This window comes from Chiloscyllium punctatum, chromosome 40 (assembly GCF_047496795.1).
Source record: "Chiloscyllium punctatum isolate Juve2018m chromosome 40, sChiPun1.3, whole genome shotgun sequence".
Classification (NCBI taxonomy): domain Eukaryota; kingdom Metazoa; phylum Chordata; class Chondrichthyes; order Orectolobiformes; family Hemiscylliidae; genus Chiloscyllium; species Chiloscyllium punctatum.
Window position 1 is genome coordinate 12,646,654 of NC_092778.1, and position 13,683 is coordinate 12,660,336.

General features: G+C 42.7%; 1 protein-coding gene across 2 annotated transcripts in view; it reads right to left on the reverse strand.

Annotated features, from left to right (window-relative positions):
- Positions 1–1,760, reverse strand: part of mmd2a (monocyte to macrophage differentiation-associated 2a) — a 117,318-nt gene extending 115,558 nt beyond the window's left edge. For both annotated transcript variants that reach the window (XM_072559306.1, XM_072559307.1), the window contains exons 1-2: positions 1,470–1,760; positions 1,020–1,224 (exon numbers count right to left, since the gene is read on the reverse strand). In XM_072559306.1, coding sequence (XP_072415407.1) covers positions 1,020–1,051 — 32 coding nt within the window. In that variant the 5' untranslated portion in view covers positions 1,052–1,224; positions 1,470–1,760. The remainder of the gene's footprint in view (positions 1–1,019; positions 1,225–1,469) is intronic.
- Positions 1,761–13,683: the final 11,923 nt, after the last annotated feature.

Genomic DNA, 13,683 nt, shown 5'->3' on the forward strand with positions numbered 1-13,683 from the left:
CACATTCTCCCTGTGTCTGCGTGGGTTTCCTCTGGGTGCTCTGGTTTCCTCCAACAGGTCAGGTGAATTGGCCATTCTAAATTGCCCGTGGTTTTAGGTGCATTAGTCAGAAGGAAATGGGCTTGGGTGGGTTACTCTTCGGAGGGTCGGTGTGGACTTGTTGGGCCGAAGGACCTGTTTCCACACTGTAGGGAATCTAAATGAGTGCCACACTGTTAGCCTTGCTATCTTTCTGACACAATGCTAAATTGAGGCTCCATTTGCCCTCTTTACCAAATTGTTACCAATAATCTCAAACATTCCTGATGAGGGGCTTATGCCCGAAGTGTCGATTCTCCTGCTCCTCGAATGCTGCCTGACCTGCTGTGCTTTTCCAGCACCACATCTGATCTCCACCACTTGCAGTCCTCACTTTTTCCAAGTTGATTTCAATCCGACTGCAAAGCCTTTTCCAAGGATGCCCACCTTGAATAAATTCTCCTCCTCTCTCTACAAGATTCCTGATGAGGGGCTTATGCCCAAAGTGTCGATTCTCCTGCTCTTCGGATGCTACCTAACCCCTGTTGTGCTTTTCCAGCATTACACTGTTGGCACCAATAATCCCCATGCCACTATTTGGAACAAGAGTTGTTCCCGTCCATATTTATCCCTCCATGAACATCATACAGGCTGGTGGTCACACTGCTGCCTGTAAAAGTTTGCTCTACAGACACTGGCTGTCTGGTTCCCAAGCTTACAACAGTGACCACTTCAGCTTCAAGTACGGGCAAGGGAAACACTTTGGGATGCTCTGCGAGGTGCTTCAGGAAGAAGCTGCTTTCTTTCTAATAGAAGTGTTGAGGTCACGTTGTACCTTTACAAACGATATGGTTACACATATACCTTCTCAGTTGCAATATTTTCAAAGCAGTATGTTTTTCAAACAAAGCAGAATTGCAAAACGGATCACCATTTAAATGAGCGTTGGACACTCAGGCATTGTCATTCCTTAGCAACAATGAAGTCTAAAATCATGTTACCTTGCAAATTTGGTCTTCCGAAAATTCATCATTTTTGAGGTTTATGCCGACTGGAGCAGCATGTGGACTGCCTTCAGCATCTCTCCTCAAAGAATGAGAAGTACCTGCTCTCTCAGTTCCATCGCGTCCACCTTCCGGAGCTCAATACCGGTCAGACCCTTCTGTCTCCTCCTTCCCTCCACACACCGTCCGGTGTACCCCCCGCCTGCAAAAATAGTTTGAGATATCACATCCGAGTGATTTGTTTTAAAGCCTTTTTTTTAAAACTGAGAGACCCCCGCATATTGACAACTGTCCCCAGATGGACATCCCCACTGTTTCGGTCAAGATTAATAAAAATTTGTTTTATAAACGAAAGTAACCAGGCTGCCAGTTACAAAACACAAAATTTACATTGGTTCAATTGCAAATCTGGTGTCGTACAAATGTCTCAGGGTTTTGGACACTTACCAATTGCAGCTGAAAGTAAAACACAATAAAAAGCCAGCAACAGTTTTCCAGAGAATGCTGCAGGGAGATCTGTGCAGACACAATGGGCTTTAACCGCGCTCTTCCATCCTCCAAAAGATTCTTTTTGTTGCTAGTTGCAAAGGAGAAATTGGACTGTACAGAAATCAGCACATTTCTCTACAATTTAGTGTTGATCCGGAAGTCTTGTATGTATCGCAACCGTGCGGGGATATCATCCCTTCCTGTGTATTTGCCATAAATGGGTCACTTTAAATACCAGCTATTAAAAAAACACACACGGAAGGTGGGGATTGGGGGGGGGGGGGGGGGGTTGTTAGAATAGAATGGACCAGATCTGATCCGCTATTTAAAGCGAGGAGTGGCTGGGTGACCGGCAGATTCATTTCAGTTTGATCCTCTCCAGTTGCTTTTCCTTTGAAATCAGGATGCCTTCAAAAACGCTTGTTACCCCTTCGTAACGGAGTGGTATTGGAGTCCTTATAAATTATGGTCCATGGACCGAAATTATATCTGTGCTCTGCGATAACTCTATCCAAATTCATGGATAACTTTTCCGTTGCAATATCACTGTGGATTTTAATTCTTCGAATCAAATTTTTGGATTGTGCCAACATCTTCAATTTTAGTAACTGGAATACAGCAGTGTTCTTTAAAATGTTCGCATTTGTCTCCATTTCATTTACAGGGTTTGTTGATAACCCAGTAACCACAAACATTATTGGCCTTTTGGACACACAAAAATTAGCTACACACTCTAACTGAATCATGTGTTTGAAATGTCAGGTTTAAAAAGCCACTTTTTAAAAAAAATCAATCATTCACTACACCAAAGAAGGTCAGTGTTGAAGAGGTGCAAGAAACTATTTGCACAGGCAGAGGATTCCCAATCAATGGATTTATTTGTCTTTTTCTCAGTAGATTTATTGAATATATTGTCACTTGAACCTAAGTACAGTGAGAAGTGGATAATGTCACAATGTTCCGGTGCCATCTTAGATTCCAGAATAAATTAATGTATAAATGGTAAGATACTGAATAAATTGATATTACTAAAGCTGAAACAGCTTCGAAAGTTCATCTTTCTCTCTCACCCTCTCTGCTCCTCCATTCACTGCTGTCTGACATTGTCAGCAGAGGTCCTGGCAATGTGCTCCTTTGCTGCTGCCACCAGTGCCATCACTTGCATGTTCAGCTCTGAGCTGGAGACCATCATCCAATGTTGGACACCGACTGACAGGTCCAGATTTGGAACCAGGGTGGCATCTTTTGTTTGCAACCTGCTGCTCATAGTTTCAGAATATCCCACAGCATGAGTTATTTTAGAAGCTATCACTGTTGCAATGTGAAAGTACAGCTACCAATTTGTGCACAGCTAGATTCCCCAGAGAGCAATGCGATCATAACTGGAAAAGGTTTCAGTAATGTTGATTGAGGGGACAAATGTTGGCCAGGATACCATGGAGAACTCCCCTGTCTTTCTATCAACTAGAGCCGTGGGATCTTTCTAGTCCACCTGAGATTGGGCCTTAACTTAATATTTCATCCAAAAACAATGCAGCCAGTTGGACAGCACTCCCTCAGTACATCACTGTGATGTCAGTCCAGGGTAATCCATAACTTGTCGTGACAGTGATAAATTGTTCAGATTTAGCTGTTGAATTTTTCTCTTATGTGGCCTAATTGTAAGAGAGTGGTAGAATCAGAATTAGTGAAAGGGGAACATGGGCCATTTATAAATATCACTTGAATCCTGTCATTACTTACAACTTCTAATCCTTTACAAGTTAGGAAAGGTCTTTTTCTTTTGCTGGAATTTAAAGGGACAGTGTTTCTGTTCATGGGAATGGCATTCAGGGAAGATTAAATTCAGTTTACAGGAGTTTAAGGAAGGTTTTGTTCGTAATGAGTAGTATATATAATTGTGTTTCCTTTATTCTCATAAAATCCCTTTCCATTTTCCCTGCTCTTCAAGCTTCCATACCACACATTGATGGCTGACTGAGACAGCAGTGGGGGCCTGCACTCTGTAAGACCATAAGATATAGGAGCAGAATTAGTCCATCATGGTTGATATTTCTCAATCTCATGACTAGACAAGGTAGATGCAGGGAGGAAGTTCCTCATTGTGGGTGTGTCCAGGACCAGGGGTCACAGTCTGATGATTCGGGGTAGACCATTTAGGTTGGAGATGAGGAGACATTTCTTCACCCAAGGAATGGTGAGTCTGTGGAATTCATTCCCACAGGAAGTCGTTGATACCAAAACATTGAATGCGTTCAAGAGTCAGCTAGACATAGCACTTGAAGCGAATAGGATCAAAGAGTATAGGGAGAAAGCAGGATTAGGTTATAGAGTTGGACAATCAGCCATTATCACGATGAATGGTAAAACAGGCTCAAAGGGCCGAATGGCCTCTTCTTGCTCAGATTTTCTATGTTTCTGTGTAACCCCATTCTCCTGCCTTCTTCCCATATCCTTAATCCCATTACTAATATAGATACTATCTATCTCTGTTTTAAATACACGCAATGACCTGGCATCCAAAGCCTTCTGTGGCAATGAGTTCCACAGATTCATCACTCTCTGGCTGAAGAAATTCCTCCTCATCTCAGTTTGGGAGGCACGGTGGCACAGTGGTTAGCACTGCTGCCTCACAGCGCCAAAGGCCCGGGTTCAATTCCCGACTCAGGCGACTGACTGTGTGGAGTTTGCACATTCTCCCCCTGTCTGCGTGGGTTTCCTCCGGGTGCTCTGGTTTCCTCCCACAGTCCAAAGATGTACAGGTCAGGTGAATTGGCCATGCTAAATTGCCCGTAGTGTTAGGTAAAGGGGTAAATGTAGGGGAATGGGTGGGTTGCGCTTCGGCGGGTCAGTGAGGACTTGTTGGGCCAAAGGGCCTGTTTCCACACTGTAAGTAATCTAAAAGACCATCCCTTCACTCTGAGGTTATGCCTTTGGGTTCCAGGCTCTGCTACTAGTGGAAACCTCTTTTCCATGTTGATTCTATCCAGGTGTCTCAGTACTCTGTACGTTTCTATGAGACTCCCCCATTATCCTTCTAAATTCCATCAAGTATAGACCCAGAGTCCTTAACTGCTCCTGGGACCTGAGACTTGGGACCTGCCCTGACCTGATCTCACACACCTCCTGGTGGCATATCAAGGAACAACATACAAGATGTTGGAAAAAGATTAACAAGTAGTGAATATTTGTACTCTAAGGGCAGGGGGAGTGGGGTTGGATGGGGTTGGGGGTGGAAGGGGGATGTTGTTGGATGGGTTTGGGGGAATGGGGTGGGGGCAGTGTTGGATGAGGTTGGAAGGCAGGTGGGGGCTTGCGGGCGGTGTGCTGCTGTCTTGTCTCCTGAGCAGGGAGTGGACTTAACAGAAAACTCCGAGCCCCAGAGGAGAGGCATTGATTCAATTAACCAAATAATCAATTATCCGAATGAAATAGTGCTTGCCCATCTCGTTCGGATAATTGAGGTTCCTCTGTGAATGGGAATCAAGGGGAAAGTTTTCCACTGGCTGCGGTCATCTCTGAGACAAAATAAGATGGCTGTGGTTGTTGCAGAATAATAATGCAGCCCAGAATGTCACTGCAGGATTACCTCAGTATCCTAGCCCCAGCCTTCTTCCACTGCTTTGTCACTGACCTTCCCTCCATTATAAGGTCAGAAGTGGGGATGTTTGCTGATTATTGTATTATTATACAACATTTTAGTATCATCATGATTCCTGAGATACTGAAGCAGTTCGTGTCTGCATGCAGCATTCAAGCTCACGTCGGTAAGTGGCCAGTGACACTCGTGTGTGACAATACTATGACTTTAAGACCTGTATTCTGTCCTGGTTTCTCTTGTGAAGAAAAGTTGAGACAGAGGTATCGAGCCGTATACTTCAAAGCCAATAAAGTAAACAGCTTGTGAGACCATAGGCTTTTTTTTTAAGTTGGAACAACAGAAGCAGCCTGAATGTGTGGGGTCCAGAACCAGGATTTTTGGTTATAGCTTTCTGCGGTTGCTGGGGTCTTGAAGCTGGATGTAGAAGCTCATAATGCTCTCTCGGTTACAGCTAAAGACTGGGGTTCTCTTCCTGCTGCTAGAATTGTATGTGAGACAATCTGTTTTACTGAATTTGTCATTGTCAATGGTGTGTTTATGGGATATTACTATATCCAAACAGTTACTAAGTAGGAACGAATATATATATTATTTTGTTAAGCATTTTGATATAGTTAGCTAAGCCATAGAGTCATAGAGATGTACAGCATGGAAACAGACCCTTCGGTCCAACCCATCCATGCTGACCAGATATCCCAACCCAATCTAGTCCCACCTGCCAGCACCCAGCCCATATCCCTCCAAACCCTTCCTATTCATATACACATCCAAATGCCTCTTAAATGTTGCAATTGTGCCAGCCTCCACCACATCCTCTGGCAGCTCATTCCATACATGTACCACCCTCTAAATGAAAAATTGCCCCTTAGGTCTCTTTTATATCTTTCCCCTCTCACCCTAAATCTATGCCCTCTCGTTCTGGACTCCACGGCCCCAGGGAAAAGATTTTGCCTATTTACCCTATCCATGCCCCTTATATCTTTGTAAACCTCTGTAAGGTCACCCCTCAGCCTCCGATGGTCCAGGGAAAACACCCCCAGCCTGTTCAGCCTCTCCCTATAGCTCAAATCCTCCAACCCTGGCAACAGCCTTGTAAATCTTTTCTCAACCCTTTCAAGTTTCACAACATCTTTCTGATAGGAAGAAGACCAGAATTGCACACAATATTCCAACAGCGGCCTAACCAATGTCCTGTAGCCACAACATGCAACATGACCTGCCAACTCCTGTACTCAATATACCAAATGCCTTCTTCATTATCCTATCTACCTGTGACTCCACTTTCAAGGAGCTACGAACCTGCACTCCAAGGTCCCTTTGTTCAGCGACACTCTCTAGGACCTTACCATTAAGTGTATAAGTCCTGCTAAGATTTGTTTTCCCAAAATGCAGCACCTCACATTTATCTGAATTAAACTCCATCTGCCACTTCTCAGCCCATTGGCCCATCTGGTCAAGATCCTGTTGTAGTTTGAGGTAACCCTCCTCCACTGTCCACTACACCTCCAATTTTGGTGTCATCTGCAAAGTTACTAACTGTACCTCTTATGCTCGCATCCAAATCATTTATGTAAATGACAAAAAGTAGAGGACCCAACACAGATCCTTGTGGCACTCCACTGGTCACAGGCCTCCAGTCTGAAAAACAACCCTCCACCACCACCCTCTGTCTTCTATCTTTGAGCCAGTTCTGTATCCAAATGGCTAGTTCTCCCTGTATTCCATGAGATCTAAGCTTGCTAATCAGTCTCCCATGGGGAACCTTGTCGAACGCCATACTGAAGTCCACATAGATCACATCTACCGCTCTGCCCTCATCAATCCTCTTTGTTACTTCTTCAAAAAACTCAGTCAAGTTTGTGAGACATGATTTCCCATGCACAAAGCCATGTTGACTATCCCTAATCAGTCCTTGCCTTTCCAAATACATGTACATCCTGTCCCTCAGGATTCTATCCAACAACTTGCCCACCACCGAGGTTAGGCTCATCGGTCCCTGGCTTGTCCTTACCACCCTTCTTAAACAGTGACACCACGTTTGCCAACCTCCAGCATTCTGGCACCTCACCTGTGACTATCGATGATACAAATATCTCAACAAGAGGCCCAGCAATCACTTCTCTAGCTTCCCACAGAGTTCTCGGGTACACCTGATCAGGTCCTGGGGATATATCTACCGTTACCCATTTCAAGACATCCAGCACCAATTTGTTTCTTTTTATTTTGTCTGTAGTTTAATTAAAGTGTATGAATAAAGTGTGTTTTTTTGCAAGCCTGGTAACATGACCTATCAAGTTGCATTCGGAACACAACGCCTTACACCAACCTTCTTCTTAATATATTTTCAGGGGGGTAGGTCTGGTCTACAACAACTGGCAGGACATGATCATCACCAACAGGAAAGAACTTAATGAATTTTCATTGCTGAATTATTCATTTTCAATCCTCTGGTGGTTGACCAGAAACTAATTTTGACCCGCTATTTATTGAAATACCAGGACCAGAAGACCAGGGACTTTGGTAACTACATAGTGAATAAACTCACTACCTGCCTCTTCAAGCCTTCCCATTCTACATCTACAAAGCACAACTAAGAAATACAGACCAAGAACTCTGACACTATCCAGAGCAAAGCGGACAGCTGGATTGGCATCCCATCGACCACCTTAGCCCAATACTTGCAGCAATGCCACAGGGATTAGTGCTGAGGCAACCGTTATTTGCAATATCTGTTAAAGATGTGGATGAGGCAAGTGAATGTAGTACAGCTACATTTTCAAATGACACAGATGGAATATAATGTTGACCGAAAGAGTATAAGGGCTGAATGTTAGTTAAATGGCGAAAGACTGCAGGAAGTTGCAGCACAGATGGATTTGAGATTCTCGTGAATGAATCACAACCAATTAGCATTGAAGATCAGCTAATCGAAGACAAGTGAACCAATGGCCTTTACTTCAAAAGGAGTGCAGTATAAAATTAGAAAGTCTTTCTAAAACTATACAATGCACTAATCAGTCCACAGCATTCAGCTGTGGACAGTTTTTGGGCCCATACCTAAGAAAAGATGTACAGGTACTGGCATTGGATTCAGTCCAAAGAAGGATTGGTAGTTTGACTCTTCCCTTTGAGAAGAGGTTTAGTAGGTTGGGCTTATGCTCATTGGAGTTTAGAAGAATGAGAGTTGACCCATGGAAACATGGAAGATTCTTAGGGTATTTGATGGGGTAAATGTTGGGGGGGAGGTAGATTGATTCCTCCATGTGCCAGAGACTAGGACCAGAGGATATAATTTCAGAGTAAGGGCCCACACATTTCAGAAAACAATGAGGATGAGGAGCTTCTTCTTTCAGACGGTGGTGAATTTGTGGAATTCTTTGCCACAGGGGACTATAGAGGTTGTGTCATTGAGTATATTCAAGCTGAGATAGACAGATTTTTAGTCAGTAAGGGAATCAAGGATTATGGAGGTAAGATAGGAAAGCGGAGTTGGGGATTATCAGATCAGCCATGATCCCATTGAATTGTAGACAAGGCTTAATGGACTGAATGACTGACTTCTCTTCCTAGTCTTTGGTCTTTCCTGGAGCACCCTGCCAAGCCTCCTTCAGTATGCCTTACCAAAGCCCATGCTTCTCCGAGCCAGGGGAACAAGAGCAGCAGATAAATGGGAATACCACCATCCCTAACTTCCCCTCCAAAACACTCATTGCTTTGACTTGGAAATATATTGGCCTTCCTTCAATATTGCTGGTACAAAACCCCAAAACTCCTTGCTGAGTAGCACTGAGATTATACCCACACCACGGAAACTGCAATGGTTCAAGATAGTGCCTCACCATCACCTTCTTGGGGATAACTAGAGAGTGGGTAATAAATGTTGGCCTTGCCAGCAACATTCACATCCCAGGAACTAATTTCAGAAAATAATCTAAAGCTTACATTTATATGGCACCTTGCACAAACTCAGGACATCCCAAAACAATTTTCATTCAGTACAGTAGAAGACTGATTTTGGATATGAGGGCATTGATGTAAAATTGGAAACATCGGCAGCCAATTACATCAGCAAACTTCCACAAAAATCAAGAAGGAATGATCTCATTGTTCATTTTATTACATTGATTTAAGATAAATGTTGACTGGTAAACTTAGGAGAACTACTTTGGTTTTCTTCACATGGTCCCATGGGAGTTTTTACATCAATCCCAGAGAGATGTTTGGGCTTTAATTTAACATTGTATCTGAACAGCAGCAGCTCTGACTATGTGGCACTCCCACAGTACTGCACTGAAACATAAGGCTGGATTTTGTGTTCAGTTATCTGAGGGTGGAATTTGAACTCAAAACTGTCTGACTCAAGGGGTGAGTGTGCCAGCATGGATATCAAAAATCTCTGAAAAATTAGTTGGTATATGAAACTGTATGACTCTGAATGTGGTCATACAGGACATTGATGAGGTCTCCTCTGGAGTACTGAGTCCAGCCCTGGTCAGCCTGTTGTAGGAAGGATATTATTGAGCTGGACAGGGTTCAGAAGAGACTTACCAGGATGTTACAGGGAATGGAGGGTTTGAGTTATAAGGAGAAGCTGGATAGGCTGGGACTTTTTTTCCTGGAGTGCAGGAAGTTAAAGTGTAATCTTATGGAGGATTATAAAATCATGAGGGGCGTAGATAAGGTGAATGGTAAAGGTCTTTTCCCGTAAGTGGGGGAGTTCAAAACTAGGAGGCATAGTTTTAAGGTGGGAGGAGAAAGATTTTAAAAAGACATGAGAGGCAATTTTTTTTTTACACAGAGAGTGGTATGTGTATAGAATGAATTTCCAGAGGAAGTGGTGGATGTTTAAAATACATTTAGATAAACATATGAATAAGAAATGTTTGGAGGCATATGGGCTGAGTGTAGGCAGGTGGGACTAGTTTAGTTTGGGATTATGGTCAGCATGGACTGATTGGACTGACAGATCTGTTTCCGTGCTGTATGACTCTGTGACTCCACGGGTAGATTATAATAAAGAAAAGTGTACCAACGAATTGCAGTTTGATAACTAAATATTTTCACCCAGTAAATGCACTGTCATAAAGAAAGAACAAAAATTGTCAGCATGTTGAATCAAGCCACTCTCAGGAGTATATCATAGTGTGTGCCACATGAGTAAAGGAGTGAAAATGTTAATTATATTCCCATTGCCCTGTCTACCCTCTCCCATCCACTCATACTCTTTGTGCAATTGGGCCAAGGAGATCAACATGGATGAGGGGTGGGGGGGCGGGTGTTGTTCTGGAATATATATAAAAGGGAAAAGTACTGACTCACAGGTGATTTCTGCTATGACAGACCTCCTGCCATTTGTTCTGTGTATGTTTAGATTGTGGTGTACTTAAATGAAGATCCAGTGCCCATTCACTTGCCCTTATGTTGATTTGGATGGATTCTGAAAGCTGTAGCGTCCTTGTGGTCTTATCTGATTCCAAAAATGCTAACAGACCAACTCTACTTATTTTTTTCTTGCTTCATTCAAGCCATGAAGAATTATCAGTACAACAAGTGCCAGGACAAATTGAAGGCCATTTTCTTTGATTGGAAAAGAATGTAAAATATATGATATTGGTCTTATTTTATTTCTGTTAAGTAAATTTATCTCAACACAAAATGTCTGCTGTAGATAAAGTACATCAATCAGTGTTCCTGCAATCTCACTAATTACTACAGTCACAGTGTTCCTGGTACAGAGATTTGGTGCTTAAATGTAGTCATTCTATCTCTGATGAACTGGTCGTGTGAGCACAGCTTTTCTGCTAGCAGTACAGGATCAGGAAGTCAGTCCTCATGTTGTACCCTCCATCTCTCCCTCCCTATGAAGATGCTCCTTAGAGCATCTTCTGGTATGGAAGGTGCTAGCTATGAAGAGAGGTTGAGTAGGTAGGTTTATTTTCATTAGATTGAGGGGGACCTGATTGAGGTTTACAAAATCATGAAGGGTATAGAGGTGGATAGAGACAAGCTTTTTCCCAGGGTGAAGGATTCAATAATGAGAGGTCATGCTTTCAAGGTGAGACTTGGAAAGTTTAAGGGGGATACACGCGGCAAGTACTTCACACAGAGGGTGGTGGGCATCTGGAATGCGCTGCCAGCAGAGGTGGTAGAGGCAGGCACGATAAATTCATTTAAGATGCGTCTGGACAGATGCATGAGTAGATGGGGAGCAGAGGGATACAGATGCTTAGGAATTGACCGACAGGTTTAGACAGTACATTTGGATCGGCTCAGGCTTGGAGGGCCGAAGGGCCTGTTCCCGGGCTGTAAATTTCTTTGTTCTTTGATTTGGAATCTACCTTCTTGCTTACTTCTTTGTCCTAATGTTGACTTTAGTCTGATTGTGCCCCTCTAAAACTACCTTTCATGAAGTGAATAGAGCCATATAAATGCAAGTTATTATTGTTATTTGATGGTAATGAATTACATGACAGACTTCTTGAGAGTGATGTAAAATTAAAGCTACCTCTGTGGGGGCTGCTATTTGCTTGTATGGATCCAGTATAACATAAGTTATACTGGCCTGGCTACCAGCTGATGCAACAACAACTGACCAGTGCACAAACCACAGCAGTGAGTTTCATTGGGAGCATAACAACTGGAGAAAGCTCCTCACTCCCTCGAGCCTGTCTGCCATTCAGTTAGGTCTTGGCTAGTCTGGACTTCAACCACATTTACCTGCCTTTGATCCACTTTCTACAGCTCCAACACAGACAGGTTGGTCCAAGTGACTTGTCCCCATACTCTTTGTTCTGTATGCATAACAGCTGTGGCCCTTTGGGGAACACTTTCTCCTCCAAGTCAGACGTATACAGATCTCAATGCCGCTCAGGAATGTGAACATAAAATGTTGGAGCTACCATTTTAAGATGAGATGTCAACCAACTCTCTTGGGTTGATGTGAAACAATTTCATGGAGTTATTTTGAGAAGAGCTGGTGAGTTGCCCCTAACAAGCATCTATCCCTCAACCAGTATAGCTAAAAATCATTGCTGTCTGTGGGACCTTGCTGTGTACAGATTGGCTGCCTTGTTTCCTACATGACAAAAGGGAATATATATCATTGGCTTAAAAGCCAGTTGGGATGTCCTGAGGTCAATAAAAGTGCCATATCAATGCAAATTCTTTCATTATACCAAGACAGTGTGCTCTAATGCACACAATCGGGCAGCACCATTTAAAATGGCCACCGTGATCCGTCTGAGCATACCCAGATACACTTGCAATGCAGCTTTAACAAGTACAAACACATATTCTTCTTGTTCAGAATCTGCCTCTTAGTTCATAGCCAAAATACCCAACCTCATAATCATGAGGAAAACAATTTTGTTTACAAATCGCATACGATGACAAGGACATGGACTTAAATGAACTGATGTTTCGCTCAGTAGGAACTTTGCCAATCTTCAAGACCAAGAACATGAACAAACTTGGATATGCCAGTCTGGTAAATTTCCCCTACAAAATTCTCTGCACATGCCGTATGTTGTTAGGGAAGATTTTGCTTTGAAGCAAGACAGAATGTAATTGTCAATGTTGCTATGACGCACTGCATTACTGCACACATGTGTTCACTGCTCCACCTAGTGCTGGTTTTGTCATAAACCCAGCCTTATATCACACAGGGAAGCATGTGGCCAGATCATAAATTGGCTGCTTCCTCTAACCAAACAATAAGCAGAACTAGACAGTTTCTGGCTTTGTGAGGAGCTTAAGGACAACTTAGGTAGGCTCTGCCAGGGACAGTTACTTCACCCTATCAAACATTTGCCCTGATTGTTCTAAAATCCAAACACTTGTATATTTTGCTTCTGAAGTAGGTCACATTTTTATGTTAAGATTTTGGAAAACAAGATAAAAGATTTAACAATAATCAATAAAAAGAACTGACCATTCTGTCCTCACTTGTTTAATGAATAAAATGCACACTCCTTTGATTATTATTTTATTTTTGAAATTGCAAGTTCTCATCCTGGAATTTAGCATCCTTGCTTACTGCTCTTGGAAAATTACTTTTTTCTTTATTTATGATGCATCATTTGTTGCTTTCAGTCTTAGTGCTATCAGACTAGGCTACAATTGATTGAAGTGGTTCAGCAAATTCTGATGAATACACATCCCAGACTGTGTGCATTTTTATTGGATGTAATCTGTCAATCAGGTTAGGTGCATTAGTCATGGGAAATGTAGAGTAATAGGGTAGGGGAATGGGTCTGAGTGGGATACTCTTCGGAGCACTGGTATGGACTTGTTGGGCCAAATGGCCTGTTTCCACACTGTAGGGATTCGATGATTCTACGAACTTAAAAATGTTTGAACTGAGTAATACCTCAAAAGCTATTCCATCCAATTGCAGGTATTGTGAGGGTCTGCTCATGTTTATACATGTCTTTGAGTAAGTCCCGTACAGAAGCTTGTGAGGCTGACCATTGATTATATTTGAAGTTTTACATTCTTTTTGTTTGTTTCTCTTAAAAGAAGTTTGGAGAAACATCTTGACTCTCTTTAAGTTCATGCTACAATGAGATCATC